The 16,356-nt window shown below is 35.5% G+C and overlaps 1 protein-coding gene across 3 annotated transcripts in view; it reads left to right on the forward strand.

Moving 5' to 3' along the window:
* The window catches only part of ATR (ATR checkpoint kinase), a 125,163-nt gene that overhangs the window by 104,347 nt on the left and 4,460 nt on the right, over positions 1 to 16,356 (forward strand). For 2 of the 3 annotated variants that reach the window (XM_003942568.3, XM_074405801.1), the window contains 7 exons: positions 1,132 to 1,266; positions 3,352 to 3,561; positions 4,950 to 5,093; positions 8,038 to 8,188; positions 10,827 to 10,983; positions 11,100 to 11,253; positions 12,951 to 13,102. In XM_003942568.3, the coding sequence (XP_003942617.2) occupies positions 1,132 to 1,266; positions 3,352 to 3,561; positions 4,950 to 5,093; positions 8,038 to 8,188; positions 10,827 to 10,983; positions 11,100 to 11,253; positions 12,951 to 13,102 (1,103 nt within the window). Of the gene's footprint in view, positions 1 to 1,131; positions 1,267 to 3,351; positions 3,562 to 4,949; positions 5,094 to 8,037; positions 8,189 to 10,826; positions 10,984 to 11,099; positions 11,254 to 12,950; positions 13,103 to 14,376; positions 14,842 to 16,356 lie in introns of all 3 variants that reach the window. The other variant, XR_012519232.1, reaches the window with a different exon arrangement.

Below are 16,356 nucleotides of genomic sequence, written 5' to 3' on the forward strand. Positions count from 1 at the left end.
AATTATAGCATTCTATCTTAATTTAATATTTGAATATATTTACCTGATGAAATGAAGTAATTAGTATGTTTAAGATCAAATAATTCAGCATATGTTTTCTTTATGAAGTGTAGTAAACTGTTCATGCTTAATGCACAATTATTACTTATGTTTTCACAAATATTTTAATCCAAAGTACCTGAATTTTTTTTTTCTTAAGAGACATGATCTTTCTCTGTTGACCAGACTGGAGTGCAGTGGTGGGATCTTAGCTCAGTGCAGCCTCGAAGTCCTGGGTTCAAGTGATCCTCTTGCCTCAGCTTCCCAGTAGCTGGGATGGTAGGGGTGTGGTACTATGTACACCTGATTTTTAGATTTTTTTTGGTAGAATTGGGATCTTGCTATGTTGCTTAGGCTGTGCTCAAACTCCTGGGCTCAAGTGATCCTTCTGCTTTGGCCTCCCAAAATGCTGGGATTATAGGCATGAGCAATTGTGCCCTGCCAGTACCTGAATTATTAATAGTAAAAAAACCTGTATTGCATCATTAATTGGAATTCATATATTGGTCAGTTTATGTAATAAGTAAATATTTTAGAGATTGTAGATACAGAGACATAAAACAAAAATAAAAATTCACACCTTGGACCATTAATATTTTGATATAATTTTATTTGTATATTTTCTAGCGTATTTTAACACTACATTTAATTATTTTGCCATATAATTTCATATTTTTCACTTAAGAGTGTTTCTATGTTGTTAAATATACTTTGAAGATATAATTTTAATATATAAAATTCTAAAAAATAGCCTTCAATAGCTTATTTAACTATTTAGTTGATCATTAAGGTTATTCCCATTTTTCTTGCTGTTGTAACATATCTAGATATGTCTGTGTTTATTCTCATTTCTAATTATTTCTTCGGGGCAGATTATTTCTTCAGGGCAGATCCCTGTAACTTTATAATTCACAAAGTTATAGGGTGATAGTATTTGTATGGTTCTTGATAGCATTGCCAAATAGATTTTCAGGAAATTTTTATTAGTATAAACTCTCATCATGAATACTTTTTAAGATGATTTTTGTTAATCAAAAGTTTTATCTTTTAAAAATCTTGTATAAAATAGCATTTAACTCTTTTTTATGACAGTCTTCTTATCCCATGCGTGTGAACAGATGCAAGGAAATCCTAAAAAAAGCCATTCATATGAAAAAGTCCTTAGAGAAGTTTGTTGGAGATGCAACTCGCCTAACAGATAAGCTTCTAGAACTGTGCAATAAACCGGTACTATCATAATCTTACTGTTTATTAAACTGATGTCGGGTAATATTTTTTATATATATATATATATATATATATAAAATCTTATATATAATTTGAGCTATTTTTCATTTGATTAATTAAAATTCTAACTTACAGATGTATACATATATCAAAATGTATTATATATTTTAATTATGGATGATTTATCTTAATAAAACAGTTTTTAATATTTCTAATATATGTTCAAATACCCTCTGATATTTCTAGAAGTTCTTCTTAATGTATATTAAGAATTTTCCAAGAGTAGATTATCCATGGTTATCAGAAATTTTTAATAGATAACATGAAATAAGCTGTAAAAATATAAGTATGTAAAATATTCAAAGTTACTTAAAGTACTCTCTGATTATATCATATTTTAAACTTTCAAAATTCATATACATTTTTATTTTATTTTATTTTTTTTTGTTTGAGACGGAGTTTCGCTCTTGTTACCTAGGCTGGAGTGCAATGGCGCGATCTCGGCTCACCGCAACCTCCGCCTCCTGGGCTCAGGCAATTCTCCTGCCTCAGCCTCCTAAGTAGCTGGGATTACAGGCACGCGCCACAATGCCCAGCTAATTTTTTGTATTTTTAGTAGAGACGGGGTTTCACCATGTTGACCAGGATGGTCTCGATCTCTTGACCTCGTGATCCACCCGCCTCGGCCTCCCAAAGTGCTGGGATTACAGGCTTGAGCCACCACGCCCGGCCTTCATATACATTTTTAAACTACACTTAATGATAGAGAAGAAGGTTGGGGTTTTGCTTTTTATTCTTTCAGTATACATTTCAGTGCCTACGAGCAGACAAGCACTCTGCTAAGGAACACAAGATGAATAAAATATGTTCTTATCCTTGAGGTGCTCATAGTCTTATAGGGAAGTAAGCAGATGGTTATCTAGGGTAATAAGTACTTTTTTCAGTAGATTTGTGACTAAAGTAGGAACATGGTTACAGGAGTGACCTCACTCTTCTACCTAAAGAATTAGAGAAAAATCCCCAAGGATGTGTAGGAAAGATAAAATGGGAGGTGGGGATGGCTATAAGGAGGGAGAGAGAGGCTCTTTAATAAGGTATATAGCTAGACTTCACTTGACAAAAACACTGACCAAGTCCGTCAGTGTTTATAGATGAAAAGATATAGACTATTTCTCACCTTTCCTTTATCAATAATCTCAAAAGGATAATCTGCATTTTTTAACTCCATTAATCCCATTTGACCTCTGATGCACTTGACATTATAAAAAACAGTGTTGGCCGGGCGCGGTGGCTCAAGCCTGTAATCCCAGCACTTTGGGAGGCTGAGGCGGGTGGATCACGAGGTCAAGAGATCGAGACCATCCTGGTCAACATGATGAAACCCCGTCTCTACTAAAAATACAAAAAATTAGCTGGGCATAGTGGCGCGTGCCTGTAATCCCAGCTACTCAGGAGGCTGAGGCAGGAGAATTGCCTGAACCCAGGAGGCGGAGGTTGCGGTGAGCCGAGATGGCGCCATTGCACTCCAGCCTGGGTAACAAGAGCGAAACTCCGTCTCAAAAAAAAAAAAAAAAACAAAAAAAAACAGTGTTACAGTGGCCAACATTTATTAAACACTAACACTGTTGTAAGTGCTTTACATGTACAGGTTTCCAGTTCTTTATCTGAACCCTTTGTGGCAAGCTACACTTAGAAATTCAGGATTTTTAAGGTAATGTAAGTCCATATTTAATAGTGCATATTTAATATTTGATATTTCCACTGAGGGTAACCTGTTGGAGCATCCCATAATTAAACACATAACTCTTTCTCAGTGAGAGTTTGATTTACAGAATTCTTTGTATTATCTAACATCTGGTAATAGATTGTAGGCCTCTACTCTCTCCTTTAATCATTAAACAATTCTATGATGTCGGTGCTATTATTAATGAGATAAATGATAGAGGTTATTATGGGATAGTTAGAATATACTTAGAAAACTACAGACTGCTGAACCTTTGTAAGTAAGATATTGTAATAGTGAAATTTTTGTGACAGTTGAATTTAAGGTAAACTCAAATTAAAATGCACACCTTATTTTTTCAGGTTGATGGAAGTAGTTCCACATTAAGCATGAGCACTCATTTTAGAATGCTTAAAAAGCTGGTAGAAGAAGCAACATTTAGTGAAATCCTCATTCCTCTGCAATCAGTCATGATACCTACACTTCCATCAATTCTGGGAACCCATGCTAACCATGCTAGCCATGAGCCATTTCCTGGACATTGGGCCTATATTGCAGGATTTGATGATATGGTAAACTTGAGTTTTATGTGACTTTGATTTTAAAATTTAGTTTTTAAAAACTTCAAATTAAGATAAAAACTGTATTTTACACAATCTACACGAATCTTTTTTGTGAAGAAAAAAATAATTAGAAATACAGAAAAGTAAATCTCATTTGTACTGATGGCAAAAATATTCAGTAATTTTTAAAAGTTCTGATTCATGATTCACATTTACCCTAATTTTTTGATTTTTCAAATGCTCCTGTTGTCTTAGTATGAATATAACCTTTATTTTTTCACAATTAGGTTTTTCTTCTCTCTCTCTTTCTATTTTTTTAAACACAGTCTCATTCTGTTGCCCGGGCTGGAGTGCAGTGGTGCAGTCTTGGCTCACTGCAACCTCTGCTTCTCAGAGTCAAGCAATCCACCCATCTCAGCCTCCTGAGTAGCTGGGACTACAGGTGCACACCACCATGCCTAGCTAATTTTTTAATTATTTGTAGATACGGAGTTTCGTCATGTTGTCTAGGCTAGTCTCAAATGCCTAGGCTCAAGCCATCCTCCCGCTCAGCCTTCCCAAGTGTTTGTATAATAGACGTGAGCCACTGTACCCAGCCTATGCTTTGTTTTTAATTTAAGCAGCATTATTCACCTTATTTACTTACTTCATTGGGTACACTGAATATTGGAGGAGTTCGTTTTTTCAAAAATCAAATTACTTTCAATTGATGAACATTTCTGAACATGATAGACATTGAAAAACAGTCTCAGGCTCTGCAGAAAGATCCTAAAAAGATGTTTCAAAAATCTTTTAGGCCGGTGCAGTGTCTCTTGTCTATAATACTAGCACTCTGCGAGGCCAAGGCGGGTGGATCATGAGGTCAGGAGTTCGAGACCAGCCTGGCCAATATGTTGAAACTCCATCTCTACTAAAAATACAAAAACCTAGCCAGTCATGGTGGCGTGCACCTGTAGTCGCAGCTACTCAGGAGGCTGAGGCAGGAGAATTGCTTGAACCCAGGAGGCAGAGGTTGCAGTGAGCCGAGATTGTGTCACTGCACTCCAGCCTGAGCAATAGAGGGAGACTCCATCTCAAAAGAAAAAAAAAAAAAAAATTAAACATTTTGACTGCTTTGAAGGGGGCTGCCTAAATTTGAATATGTAAGTACTTGTATTGGCAATGAAGGAATCTTTTTATGTGGTAGCTATTTCTAATGGGTTAAAATGTGTTTCTGTTCATAGACATTCTTTTCATAGTTCATAGATAATTAAAAGAAATGTTTAAAATACAAATTTACTACACAATATAGCTTATAATATTCTTTTTATTTTTTAATGTAACTCGAGGTTTATAATATATAGACATTTAAACAGAAATTTTTGGCCTTAATTCATATATAACTCATCATCCTTTAGGTGGAAATTCTTGCTTCTCTTCAGAAACCAAAGAAAATTTCTTTAAAAGGGTCAGATGGAAAGTTCTACATCATGATGTGTAAGCCAAAAGATGACCTAAGAAAGGATTGTAGACTAATGGAATTCAATTCCTTGATTAATAAGGTTTGGAGATAGTTTGCTTTATTTTATTTATTTATTTAATTTTTTTTGACTATTTTAAAACCAGAATGCTTTTATTTCAGAGTTACTATAATTACTATCAATGTGATATAGGCATTTTAGTATGCAAACAGATCACTCTTAAAAAGCAGGAATGAAATATATTGTCTTTTTCATTTTCACTTAATTTTTGTATTGAGATAAAATGTACATAACATAAAACTTAACATAAAATAATTTTTAAAGTTCAGTGGCATTGAGTACATTCACATTGTTCTACACCGTCAACCACCATTCCTCTCCAGAACTTTTTTCATACTCCCAAATTGGAGCTCTATATCTATTAAACAGCAACTTTCCATTTCCCTTCCCCTCAGCCTCCAGAAACCATTATTTTGTCTCCATGAATAACCATTTGAGGTACCTAATATGAGTATAGTATTTATCCTTTTATGACTGGCTTAAATAACTTGGCATTATTCAAAGTTCATTTATTTTATAGCATGTGTCAGAATTTCCTCCCTCTTAAAACCAAATAAAATAAATAAAATAAAGTCTATTGTTTTTCATCCACATTTTATTTATCTATTTATCCATTGGTGGACATTTGGGTGCTTCTGCCTTTTGGCTATTGTGTTAATATATTTATCAAAAGATTAGTAGGCTGGGTGCAGTGGCTCATACCTATAATCCCAGCACTTTGGGAGGCCCAGGAAAGAGGATCACTTGAAGCCAAGACTTTGAGACCAGCCTGGCCTACATAGTGAAACCCTGTCTCTACAAAATCTTTAAAAAAAAAAATTATCCAGGCGTGGTGGCACGTGCCTTTAGTCCCAGCTATTTGGGAGACTGAGGCAGGAGGATTGTTTGAGCCTAGGAGTTTGAGGCTACAGTGAGCTATGATCATGCCACTGCACTCTAACCCAGATAACAGAGCCAAGACCGTGACTCTGATAAACAGATAAATAAAAGGTAATCAGCATTTTGTCAGTTCTGTTGCTATTTGATTTATATCTCAAAGATGATATGAGGACTCTTATCAAAGGGTTATTATAAATGTGTGGTTTATATATTTTGAACTATTCTGTAACCAGGTATTTGTAAATGCATAGCTTTTTTTTTTTTTTTTTTTTTTGAGACGGAGTTTCGCTCTTGTTACCCAGGCTGTAGTGCGATCTCAGCTCACCGCAACCTCCGCTTCCTGGGTTCAGGCAATTCTCCTGCCTCAACCTCCCGAGTAGCTGGGATTACAGGCAGGCGCCACCATGCCCAGCTAATTTTTGTATTTTTAGTAGAGACGGAGTTTCATCATGTTGACCAGGATGGTCTCGATCTCTTGACCTTGTGATCCACCCGCCTCAGCCTCCCAAAGTGCTGGGATTATAGGTGTGAGCCACCGCGCCGGCTGCATATTTTTTTTCCATTGGTAAAAATTGAACCATACTCTGGAAAGACGAAACTTGATTATTTTTCTACAAGCTTTTCCTTCCTTCTTCTCATTCCCTTCTCATATTTTAAAGTTATAGATCTTTAACATAGAAAAGATACAGCAGTAAATGAGTTTGTTTTTTAAAAAAGAACAGTTATAGTCAACTTGGTGTAACCAAAAGTAATTTAAAAATTAATACCACATTAAAAACTATCTCAAAAGCAATATGAAAAGGAGGATTATTTTTTATTTTAAAATATTGTTTGGGCTGGGTGTGGTTGCTTATGCCTGTAATCCCAGCACTTTGGGAGGCTGAGGCAGGCAGATCACATGAGTCCAGCATGGCCAACATGGCAAAAACCTGTCTCTACTAAAAATACAAAAATTAGCCAGGCATGTTGGTGCACGCCTATATTCCCAGCTACTTGGGAGGCTGAGGCATGAGAATTGCTTGAGCCTGGGAGTCGGAGGTTGCAGTGAGCCCAGATTGCACTCCAGCCTGGGTGACAGAGTGAGATTCTGTCTCAACAATACCAAACAGGCTTGTTTGGTAAAATGGTACCTTAATTCACTAACTAGTAAACCATTAGTATGTTCTTTCCAAAGCTCCCTGAGTATTTTTCTGAGTATCAGATTTACTTGAGTATCAAGTGGCCTGGCTTTAGTTTATAAACTTACATTAATCAGCTTTGTGACTTTAATTAAAGTATTTTGTTACATTTTCTCTCATGAACATGGTAAAATAAAATAACCTGATTATTAAAAAAAAAAAAATGTTAGTTTTGGAGGCCACACACTCATAATATATGAGATTCTAATGCCATACTGTTTTCCTGGTAGTTATGAAACCTGTTTCCTAAAGTGTAAAATGTATTTTTGGTCAGTAATTGTGCTTTTGAATTGAATAGGTTACAATTATAGATATATGCTTAGTTTGCTTACTTCATGCAGGTCTAGAATTAAACATAATACTGTTTCTTTTTACCTAATATATCAGGATCAATCAGATGAAATATGTAAGGCTTTCTTTTGCTAAGGGATAGCTTTTGAAATAAGGTTGTGATAAACTGAAAGAGAAGCAATACATTTTGAGGATGTCAGAGAATTCATGTTCTTTCATTTATGTATTTTAGAAACAATTAAAATTAAATACCAGACTCTGTGCCTAAGGACTTAATGTTTCAGTAATACTTGTAAAGCAATAGAAAATAAAACAGTAGGATTTTGTCATTGTTAAATATACAACCTGAATATTTTAAACACAATATTCTTGTCACATTAATAGTGAATAATTAAAAAGAAGGACCTACCTGGGACATTTTTAATAATTTGGAAATAGATTAGAGATACTGTCTCAGTAGTGTCCCTCCCTATCATTCGGAAGAATTATGCATACATACCACATAGTAAGCCTTCATTGACATTCTTTTGTTATGAAATGAACAATCTTCAGATATATTTGATATAACATTTAGAAATTTTGAATTCGTTTTTAAATTCATGTGTATTTTTTAACAGTGCTTAAGAAAAGATGCAGAGTCTCGTAGAAGAGAACTTCATATTCGAACATACGCAGTTATTCCACTGAATGACGAGTGTGGGATTATTGAATGGGTGAACAACACTGCTGGTTTGAGACCTATTCTAACCAAACTATATAAGGAAAAGGGTACTAAAATTCATTCTTAAAACTATATAGTGTGGGTATAATAGTTACTAAGTTCTATAATATGGATAAAATTGGTATTAATATGTTAGTATGTATTTTTTATATGTCATAGTGAAATTTCTAGATTTTATATACAGAAACACTTTAGTGTTTCCCTCCTCTCCTGTCCCCTCCCTTTCCTCCCTTTTTTATCTCCTTCCCCTCCCCCTCATCCCTCCCTCCCTCCTTCCTTCCTTCTCTTCCCTTCATCCCTCCCTCCCTCCTCCCTTCTCTCCCCTCCCTTCCCCTCCCCTCCCCTCCCCTACCTATTTTGATTCCTTTCCTGTCTTCCAAAAAGAATTTGAGATAGCTTACAAAACTATATATGAATATTTGTTTTTCACAGATACTGGTTAACAATTCTGAAACTACTTTATGTGTATACAGTACTATTCTTTAGCAAATACGTAAATATACTGTGTCTAATGAGAGCCAGTTTTCTCACTGTAGAAAGGAAAGGAAAGAGAGAAGGCTAGAATGAAGTCTAGATCATTTTAGATCAGAATAAGAGGCTCCAACTATCCAAACCTGGGATAATTTGAGCAAAGAAATAATGATTGTAAACTATTATAACCCATGGAATAAATAATTAAACATTAATTCATACTGATATAAACAAACATGTAAATAAATAAACAGAAGAAGTAGGAATAGTTCCTTATATTCTAATACAGTTTCAATGAATAAATGTAGAAAGGAAGATGGAAATAGGAAATCACCAATTAGCAAAAATTATAGTAATAATTATAGGCAATTATTATTAATAGATGCTAAAATTAATAGGCAAAAGTATGAGAAACAGGTTATTTAAAGAATCTCAAAGTATCTCCCTATTAGATACTTACTAATTTATAAAGGGGAAAGTATAGTAACTTTACAGTAGAGAAACAAAAATTTCTGGTCAGAACTCTTTACAAATGTCAAAGTAATGAAAGACAAAGAAAAATATTTCCTAGATTTAATAACATTAAGGGGACATGACAACTAAATGTAATGTGGAATCCTGGATTGGATCCTGACCCCCAAACAAAGTGTGCTAGCGGGACAGCTGGTGGAATTTGAATAAGGTCAGAAGTTTGGTTAATAATACCGTAACAATAGAATTTCCTGATTTGAATAACTGTACTATTGTACTATATGAACATTAAGGAAGGCTGGGTAAAGAATATGTGGGATCTCCATATCATTGATGTAACCTGTTTTTATAACACGTAAACTTATTTTAAAATAAAACATTTTTGAAGTGCATATGGTGTAATACATTCCAAATGAGTAGATCAGGTTATCAAAGTGAAGTATAAAATGAGTATATGTTTTCATACATAATTTATATCGTATTTGCCATACCAAATTACTGCAAACTAGGTGGCTTTAAACAACAGAAATTTATCATCTCATGGTTCTGGAAGCTAACGATACAAAATCAAGGGGTCATTAGGATCATGACCTCTCTGAAGGCTTTTCTTTTGCCTTCTGGTGTTCTGTAACTTCTGGCTCTATAGTACCACATTGCCTTTATCGTTATGTAGTATTGTCTGTATGTCTCTGTGTCTCTGTTTTCTTACAAGAACACCAGTCATTGGATTATTGAATTAAGGGCCCATCTTCATGACTTTATCTTAACAATATTACATCTGCAAAGACCCTGTTTCCAAATAAGGCTCACATTCCCGAGTACCAAGAATTAGGATTTCAGCATATTTTTTGAGAGATAAAGTTCAATTTATAACATTAAGTAATACTGATAAATTACTATATCATGGGTATTGTGCTAAGTATATTATGTACATTATTTTCTTATTGTTATTAACAACAATAAGAAAATCATGCCTGATTAGCCCTGTTTTATGGACAGTGCTAGAGAACTTATGTAACTTGTCTAAGTTCACAGTTGCAATACTGAAACTCAAGAACAGTTGAGTCAGAGTTCAAAGAACTTGCTGTTGACTATTTTATGAGCATGAAATATTGTGTATGGATTTGAAAATATATTTTTTCTTTGATAATTTGTGTCAGTATAATTATGTATATATACATATATATTAATATGTACATATATATACAAAAAAGTTCATAGGAGACTTAATTCTGAGTCTTATATTCTGGAACTGTTTGATTTTACAACACTGGTTTTAGCTAACATTAATTTTCATGAATAAAAGGCTTCACTTGAGTAAGTACAGTGGTCCCTCCTTATCTGGGAGATTGCCTCCAGGATACCCTCACATACTAAAGTCCACGCATACTCATGTCTCACAGCCCTGCAGAACCTGCAGGTATGAAAAGTCACCCCTAAGTATATACTGATTTTGCATCCCATGTTTCTGATCCATGTTTGGTTGAAAAAAAATCACATGTAAGTGGAACCACACAGTTCAAACTCACATTGTTCAAGGGTCATCTGTGTTAAGGGAAGATAATGTGATTTATTATTTTATTATACAATCAGTAACTTTATGCTTAATTGAAAATTTTTTGTTCTTGTTTCTCAATGACAATTTGAATAAAAGCAGATGTTTCCTGTCCAAGTTTAACAAAAAAATTTGCCCCTTTTTTAAATTTGGCTGATGTGATTCATGAATATTACTCTTCCTCTCAGGAGTGTATATGACAGGAAAAGAACTTCGCCAGTGTATGCTACCAAAGTCAGCAGCTTTAGCTGAAAAACTCAAAGTATTCCGAGAATTTCTCCTGCCCAGGCATCCTCCTATTTTTCATGAGTGGTTTCTGAGAACATTCCCTGATCCTACATCATGGTAAGTTACCAACAATATAATATGTTGTTATGATTGAATGTTTATTTTTAATATTTTGGACTTATATTTACCTAATGTGGTATATGGATATTTCATAGGCATTGTGTTTCTTTTAGGTACAGCAGCAGATCAGCATACTGCCGTTCCACTGCAGTAATGTCAATGGTTGGTTACATTCTGGGGCTTGGAGACCGTCATGGTGAAAATATTCTCTTTGATTCTTTGACTGGTGAATGCGTACATGTGGATTTCAACTGTCTTTTCAATAAGGTATGTGACATGAGTTACTCTTACTGATGGTATGTTTTCTCCCAATTTTCCTTTCCTCAGCAACTGTTCTTCCTTGACATACCTGTTAGAAGCAGTTATACTCACAGTTGAGTTACATTGAGAATTTGTTGACTAGTTTTCATCAGTGGATCACTTAGTAATGCATCTTAGGATGGAGAGAACTTAGAAGAGTGATATAGTACAGCTAGCACTGAATTTGAAATCCAAAAGCATAGGTTTACATTCTGACTCAATTAGTTATTAGTTATGTAGATATGGGCAGATCAGTTCATTTTACCGAGACTCAGTTTTAGAGAGACAGAGTAGTTTCCAAATGGTTTCCAAATCTGGCAACATATCAGAATTCTCCAAGAATTTAAAAAAATTGGCCGGGTGCGGCGGCTCACGTCTGTAATCCAAGCACTTTGGAGGCCAAGGTGGGCAGATCACCTGAGGTTGGGAGTTCAAGACCTGCCTGACCAACACGGTGAAACCCCATCTTTAAAAAAAAAAAAAATTAAAAATAAATAAATAATAAATTAAAAATTTACAGCAGTTGTAACACCCAGGAGATTCAGATTCTGTAGGTCCAGAATGGGGCCTGGGAATAGATTAAGGCAATTGGACCCATCTTTCAGGCCCCCTATAATTATCCAGTGTTATAATCCTGCAGGGCAGACGGGTAGGTTACCACACTATTTTCTTCACCTCATCATCTACAGGTTGCCTTGTGTTGTCACAAGAAACCAAGAAAGATCATAGACCCAACTGAGAACAAATCAGAGATAAAACACTGGCATGGGTTAATCATACAAGAGAGGAATTTAGGGTAACTGATTAGAGGTATGAAAGTTCCCTAGAAAAGGCAGGTTAGAGGACAGCAGAAAATCAACCACTGGACTCCATTATATGACATGTTTTATTTCCTTTATGAAGGATGTGAGTGTCTGACCTTGGCTGCTTCTCTTCACTTGTTTTTAGATGAAAGTATTAAAGCAAAGTAGAAATATGTGAGAATATTTGTATTTTATATTATTTAAGAAAGACCTTAACTAAGTTAATATGGGACTAAATATTGAATGCGTAAAGTTTCTCTGCAATACTGCTCATTCACTATACTAAACTCAGTGAAAGGTAAGTCCATTTATCTCCTAGATCTTACCCAAGATCAAGTGTGGTTTCAGTTCCATAAAAGCAAAGCCAGAGCTATATGGCTCCTTCATGTTATAAACCTCTAATGTAGTTACAACATAAATATTTTGAGGGTATTTTTGCTCTTTGCTAAAAGAATCTGGACATGGGGTCAGGCGTGGTGGCTCATGCCTGTAATCCCAGCACTTTGGGAGGCCAAGGTGGGCAGATGACCTGAGGTCAGGAGTTCAAGACCATCCTGGCTAACATGGTGAAACCCCGTCTCTACTGAAAATACAAAAATTAGCTGGTTGTGGTGGCAGGTGCCTGTAATCTGAGCTACTCGGGAGGCTGAGGCAGGAGAATTGCTGGAACCTGGGAGGTGGAGGCTGCAGTGAGCCGAGATCATTGCCACTACACTCAAGCCTGGGTGACAGAGCAAAACTCCATCTCAAAAAATGAAATGAAATTAAAAAAAAAAAAAAGAATCTGGACATGAAGTTCTTTGAGTAAAGATTTTTAAATTCTAACATTGTTAGCTTGTAACGAAATGTATTGTTTCTAAGGGAGAAACCTTTGAAGTTCCAGAAATTGTACCATTTCGCCTGACTCATAATATGGTTAACGGAATGGGTCCTATGGGAACAGAGGGTCTTTTTCGAAGAGCATGTGAAGTTACAATGAGGCTGATGCGCGATCAGCGAGAGCCTTTATTGAGGTAATCATCTATACTTTGTAAATAATTTAACAGTATGTTTTTATATAGGAACCACTTTGCATTGACTCAAATAGTTTTCTTAAGTAGCTGTATGCAGATATAATTTACATACCATAAATTCACCCCTTTAAAAGTACATACTTCAGTGGTTTTTAGTATATTTACAAGATTTTGCAACCATTACCACTATCTAATTTTAAAACATTTTCATCAACCCAAAAAGAAATTCCATAGGCATTAGCAGTCACTCCCAATCTCTTTCCCCTCCCACCCCTGCTATCTCTTTGTAACCACTCATGTATAATACTTTCTGTCTCTGGATTTACCTATTCTGGACATTTCATATAAATGGAGTCATTAATATGTGGCTTTTTTTTTTTTTTTTTTCTGAGACTGAGTCTCCCAGGCTGGAGGGCAGTGGCACAATCTCAGCTCACTGTAACCTCCACTTCTCGGGTTCAAGCAGTTCTCTCCCTCAGCCTCCCAAGTAGCTGGGATTATAGGCACCTACCACCATGCCTGGCAAATTTTTGTATTTTTAGTAGAGATGGAGTTTCACCATCTTGGCCAGGCTGGTCTTGAACTCCTGACCTCGTGATCCACCCACCTCAGCGTCCCAAAGTGCTGGGATTTCAGGCATGAGCCACCCCACCCAGCCATATGCGGCCTTTCATGTCTGTCTTCTTTCACTTAATGTGATGTTTTTGGTGTTCAACATGTATCAGTACTGTATTTTTTATTGCCAAATGGTATCCTGTTATATGGATATACTACATTTTCTTTTTCTGTTCATCAGTTAATAGACCTTTGGATTGTTTTCCCCTCTTGTATTGTAAATAGCCTGGCTGTGAACATTGTGCACAAGTTTTATGTGGACATATGTTTTCAGTTCTCTTGTATATACTTGGGAGTGGAATTGCTGGGTCATATGTTAAATGCTATACTTAACATTTTGAAGAACTCTCAAATTATTTTCCAAAGCAGTTATAACACTTTATAATACCAGTAGTAATGCATGTGGGTTTCAATTTCTCTGCATCTTTTCCAGCACTGGTTATTGTCTGCCTTTTTTATTTTACCCATTCTAGGGGTGTCAACTTATATCTCATTGTGGTTTTAATTTGCATTTCCCTAATGACCAGTGATGGTGAGCAGCTTTTCATGTGCTTTTTGGCCATTTGTAGATCATCTTTGGACAAATGTCTAATTGAAATCTTTTGCCCACGTTTAAATTGGGTTGTCTTTTATTCTTTTTTTTTTTTTTTTCCTTTAAGACAGGGTCTTGCTCTGTCACCCAGGCTGGAGTGTAGTGGCACAATCTCAGCTCACTGCAACCTGTGCCTCCTGGATTCAAGCGATTCTCATGCTTCAGTTTCCTAAGCAGCTGGGACAGCAGGCATGTGTGTGCCACCATGTCTGGCTAATTCTTGCATTTTTAATAGAGACCAGGTTTTACCATGTTGGCCAGTCTGGTCTCTTCAGCTCCTGACTTCAAGTGATCCACCTACCTCAGCCTCACAAAGTGCTGGGATTATAGGCATGAGCCACCATGCCTGGCCTGTTCTTGAGTTGCAAGAGTTCTTTTTTTTTTTTCCTTTTTATTTTATTTTTTTTGAGACGGAGTCTCGCTTTGTTGCCCAGGATGGAGTGCGGTAACACAATCTCCACTCACTGCAACCTCAGCTTCCTGGGTTCAGACAATTCCCCTGCCTCAGCCTCTCCAGTAGCTGGGACTACAGGTATGTACCACCACACCTGACTGATTTTTGTATTTTTAGTAGAGAAAGGGTTTCGCCATGTTGCCCAGACTGGTCTCAAACTTGTGAGCTCAAGCCATCTACTCTCCTCAGCTTCCCAAAGTGCTGGGATTACTGGTGTGAGCCACCCCACCTGGCCAAGTTGCAAGACTTCTTACACATTTTGGATATAAGACCCTTCTTAGATATGATTTTCAAATATTTTCTTCCATCTGTGGGTGGTGTCTTCACTTTCTTTGATGATGGCCTTTGAAACATAAAAGTTTTAAATTTTGATGCAGTCTAATTTGGTTTTCTTTCTGTTTTTTCTTTTTATTCTGGTTATTTTGGTGTTTCTGGTGTCATAGCTAAGAAACTAGTCCCTAATCCAAAGTCATGAAGATTTGCACCTATGTGTTCTTCTAAGTATTTCCAACTTTTAGCTCTGCTATTTAGATCTTTTATCTGTCTTCAGTTATTTTGTATATATGGTGTAAGGTGGTGGTCCATATACGTTCTTTTGCATGTGTGTATCCATTTCTCCTAGCACCATTTTTTGAAAAGAATATTTTCCCCCTCATTTAATTGTCTTGGCTTTTTTGTTGAAATTGTCAATTGATTTTCAGCAATATTCCATTGACTTATATGCTTAACCTATGCTAACAACACAGTGTTTTGCTTACTATACGTTTATACTAAATTTTGAAATCAGAAAGTGTTAGTAACTCCATTTTAACAAATGCAGCAATTCACTTCTTACTAATATTAGTTGAAGCTGCAAAGCTCCAACTTTGCTTCCCCGCCCCACCGAGATCATTTAGCTATTATGGTTCTCTTGTATTTCCATATGAATTTTAAAATGAGCTTGGATTTTGATAGAAATTACATTGAATTTGTAAATCAATTAGGGAGTATTGCTGTCTTAACAATATTAAGTTATCTGATCCATGAACATGGACTGTTTTTTCACTTATTTGCATCTTCTTTATTTTTTTCATAAATGTTTTGTGGTTTTTAGGATCAAGTCTTATGTTTAACTTCTAAAAACTTATTCCTAAGTATTTTAGTCCTTTTGATTTTATTATAAATGGAATTTTCTTGATTTCATTTTTGGATTGTTCATTGCTAGTGTATAGATATACAACTGATATTTATATATTGATATTGTATCTTGCAGTCTGCTGAATTCATGTATTAGTTCTAATAATTATTTTTGTGGCTTCCTAAGATTTTCTCTCTGCAACAATATGTCATCTGCAGATACAGTTTTACTTTTTCCTTTCTGCCATCAATGCCTTTTATTTCTTTTTCTTGCCTAGTTGCCTAACTAAATCAATGTTGAATAGACATGCTGAAAGTGGACATCTTCATCTTGTTCCTGATCATAGAGCAGTCAGTCTTTGACCTTTAAATATGATGTTAACTGTGGGAAACAGATTTCTTGAAAGAAACTTTAAAGCTTATTTATTCACCTTCTTTATTTAAAAGCTGTCTATCAGACATTATGATAGAGTACTG

The sequence above is a fragment of the Saimiri boliviensis genome, chromosome 9 (assembly GCF_048565385.1).
Source record: "Saimiri boliviensis isolate mSaiBol1 chromosome 9, mSaiBol1.pri, whole genome shotgun sequence".
NCBI classification, from domain to species: domain Eukaryota; kingdom Metazoa; phylum Chordata; class Mammalia; order Primates; family Cebidae; genus Saimiri; species Saimiri boliviensis.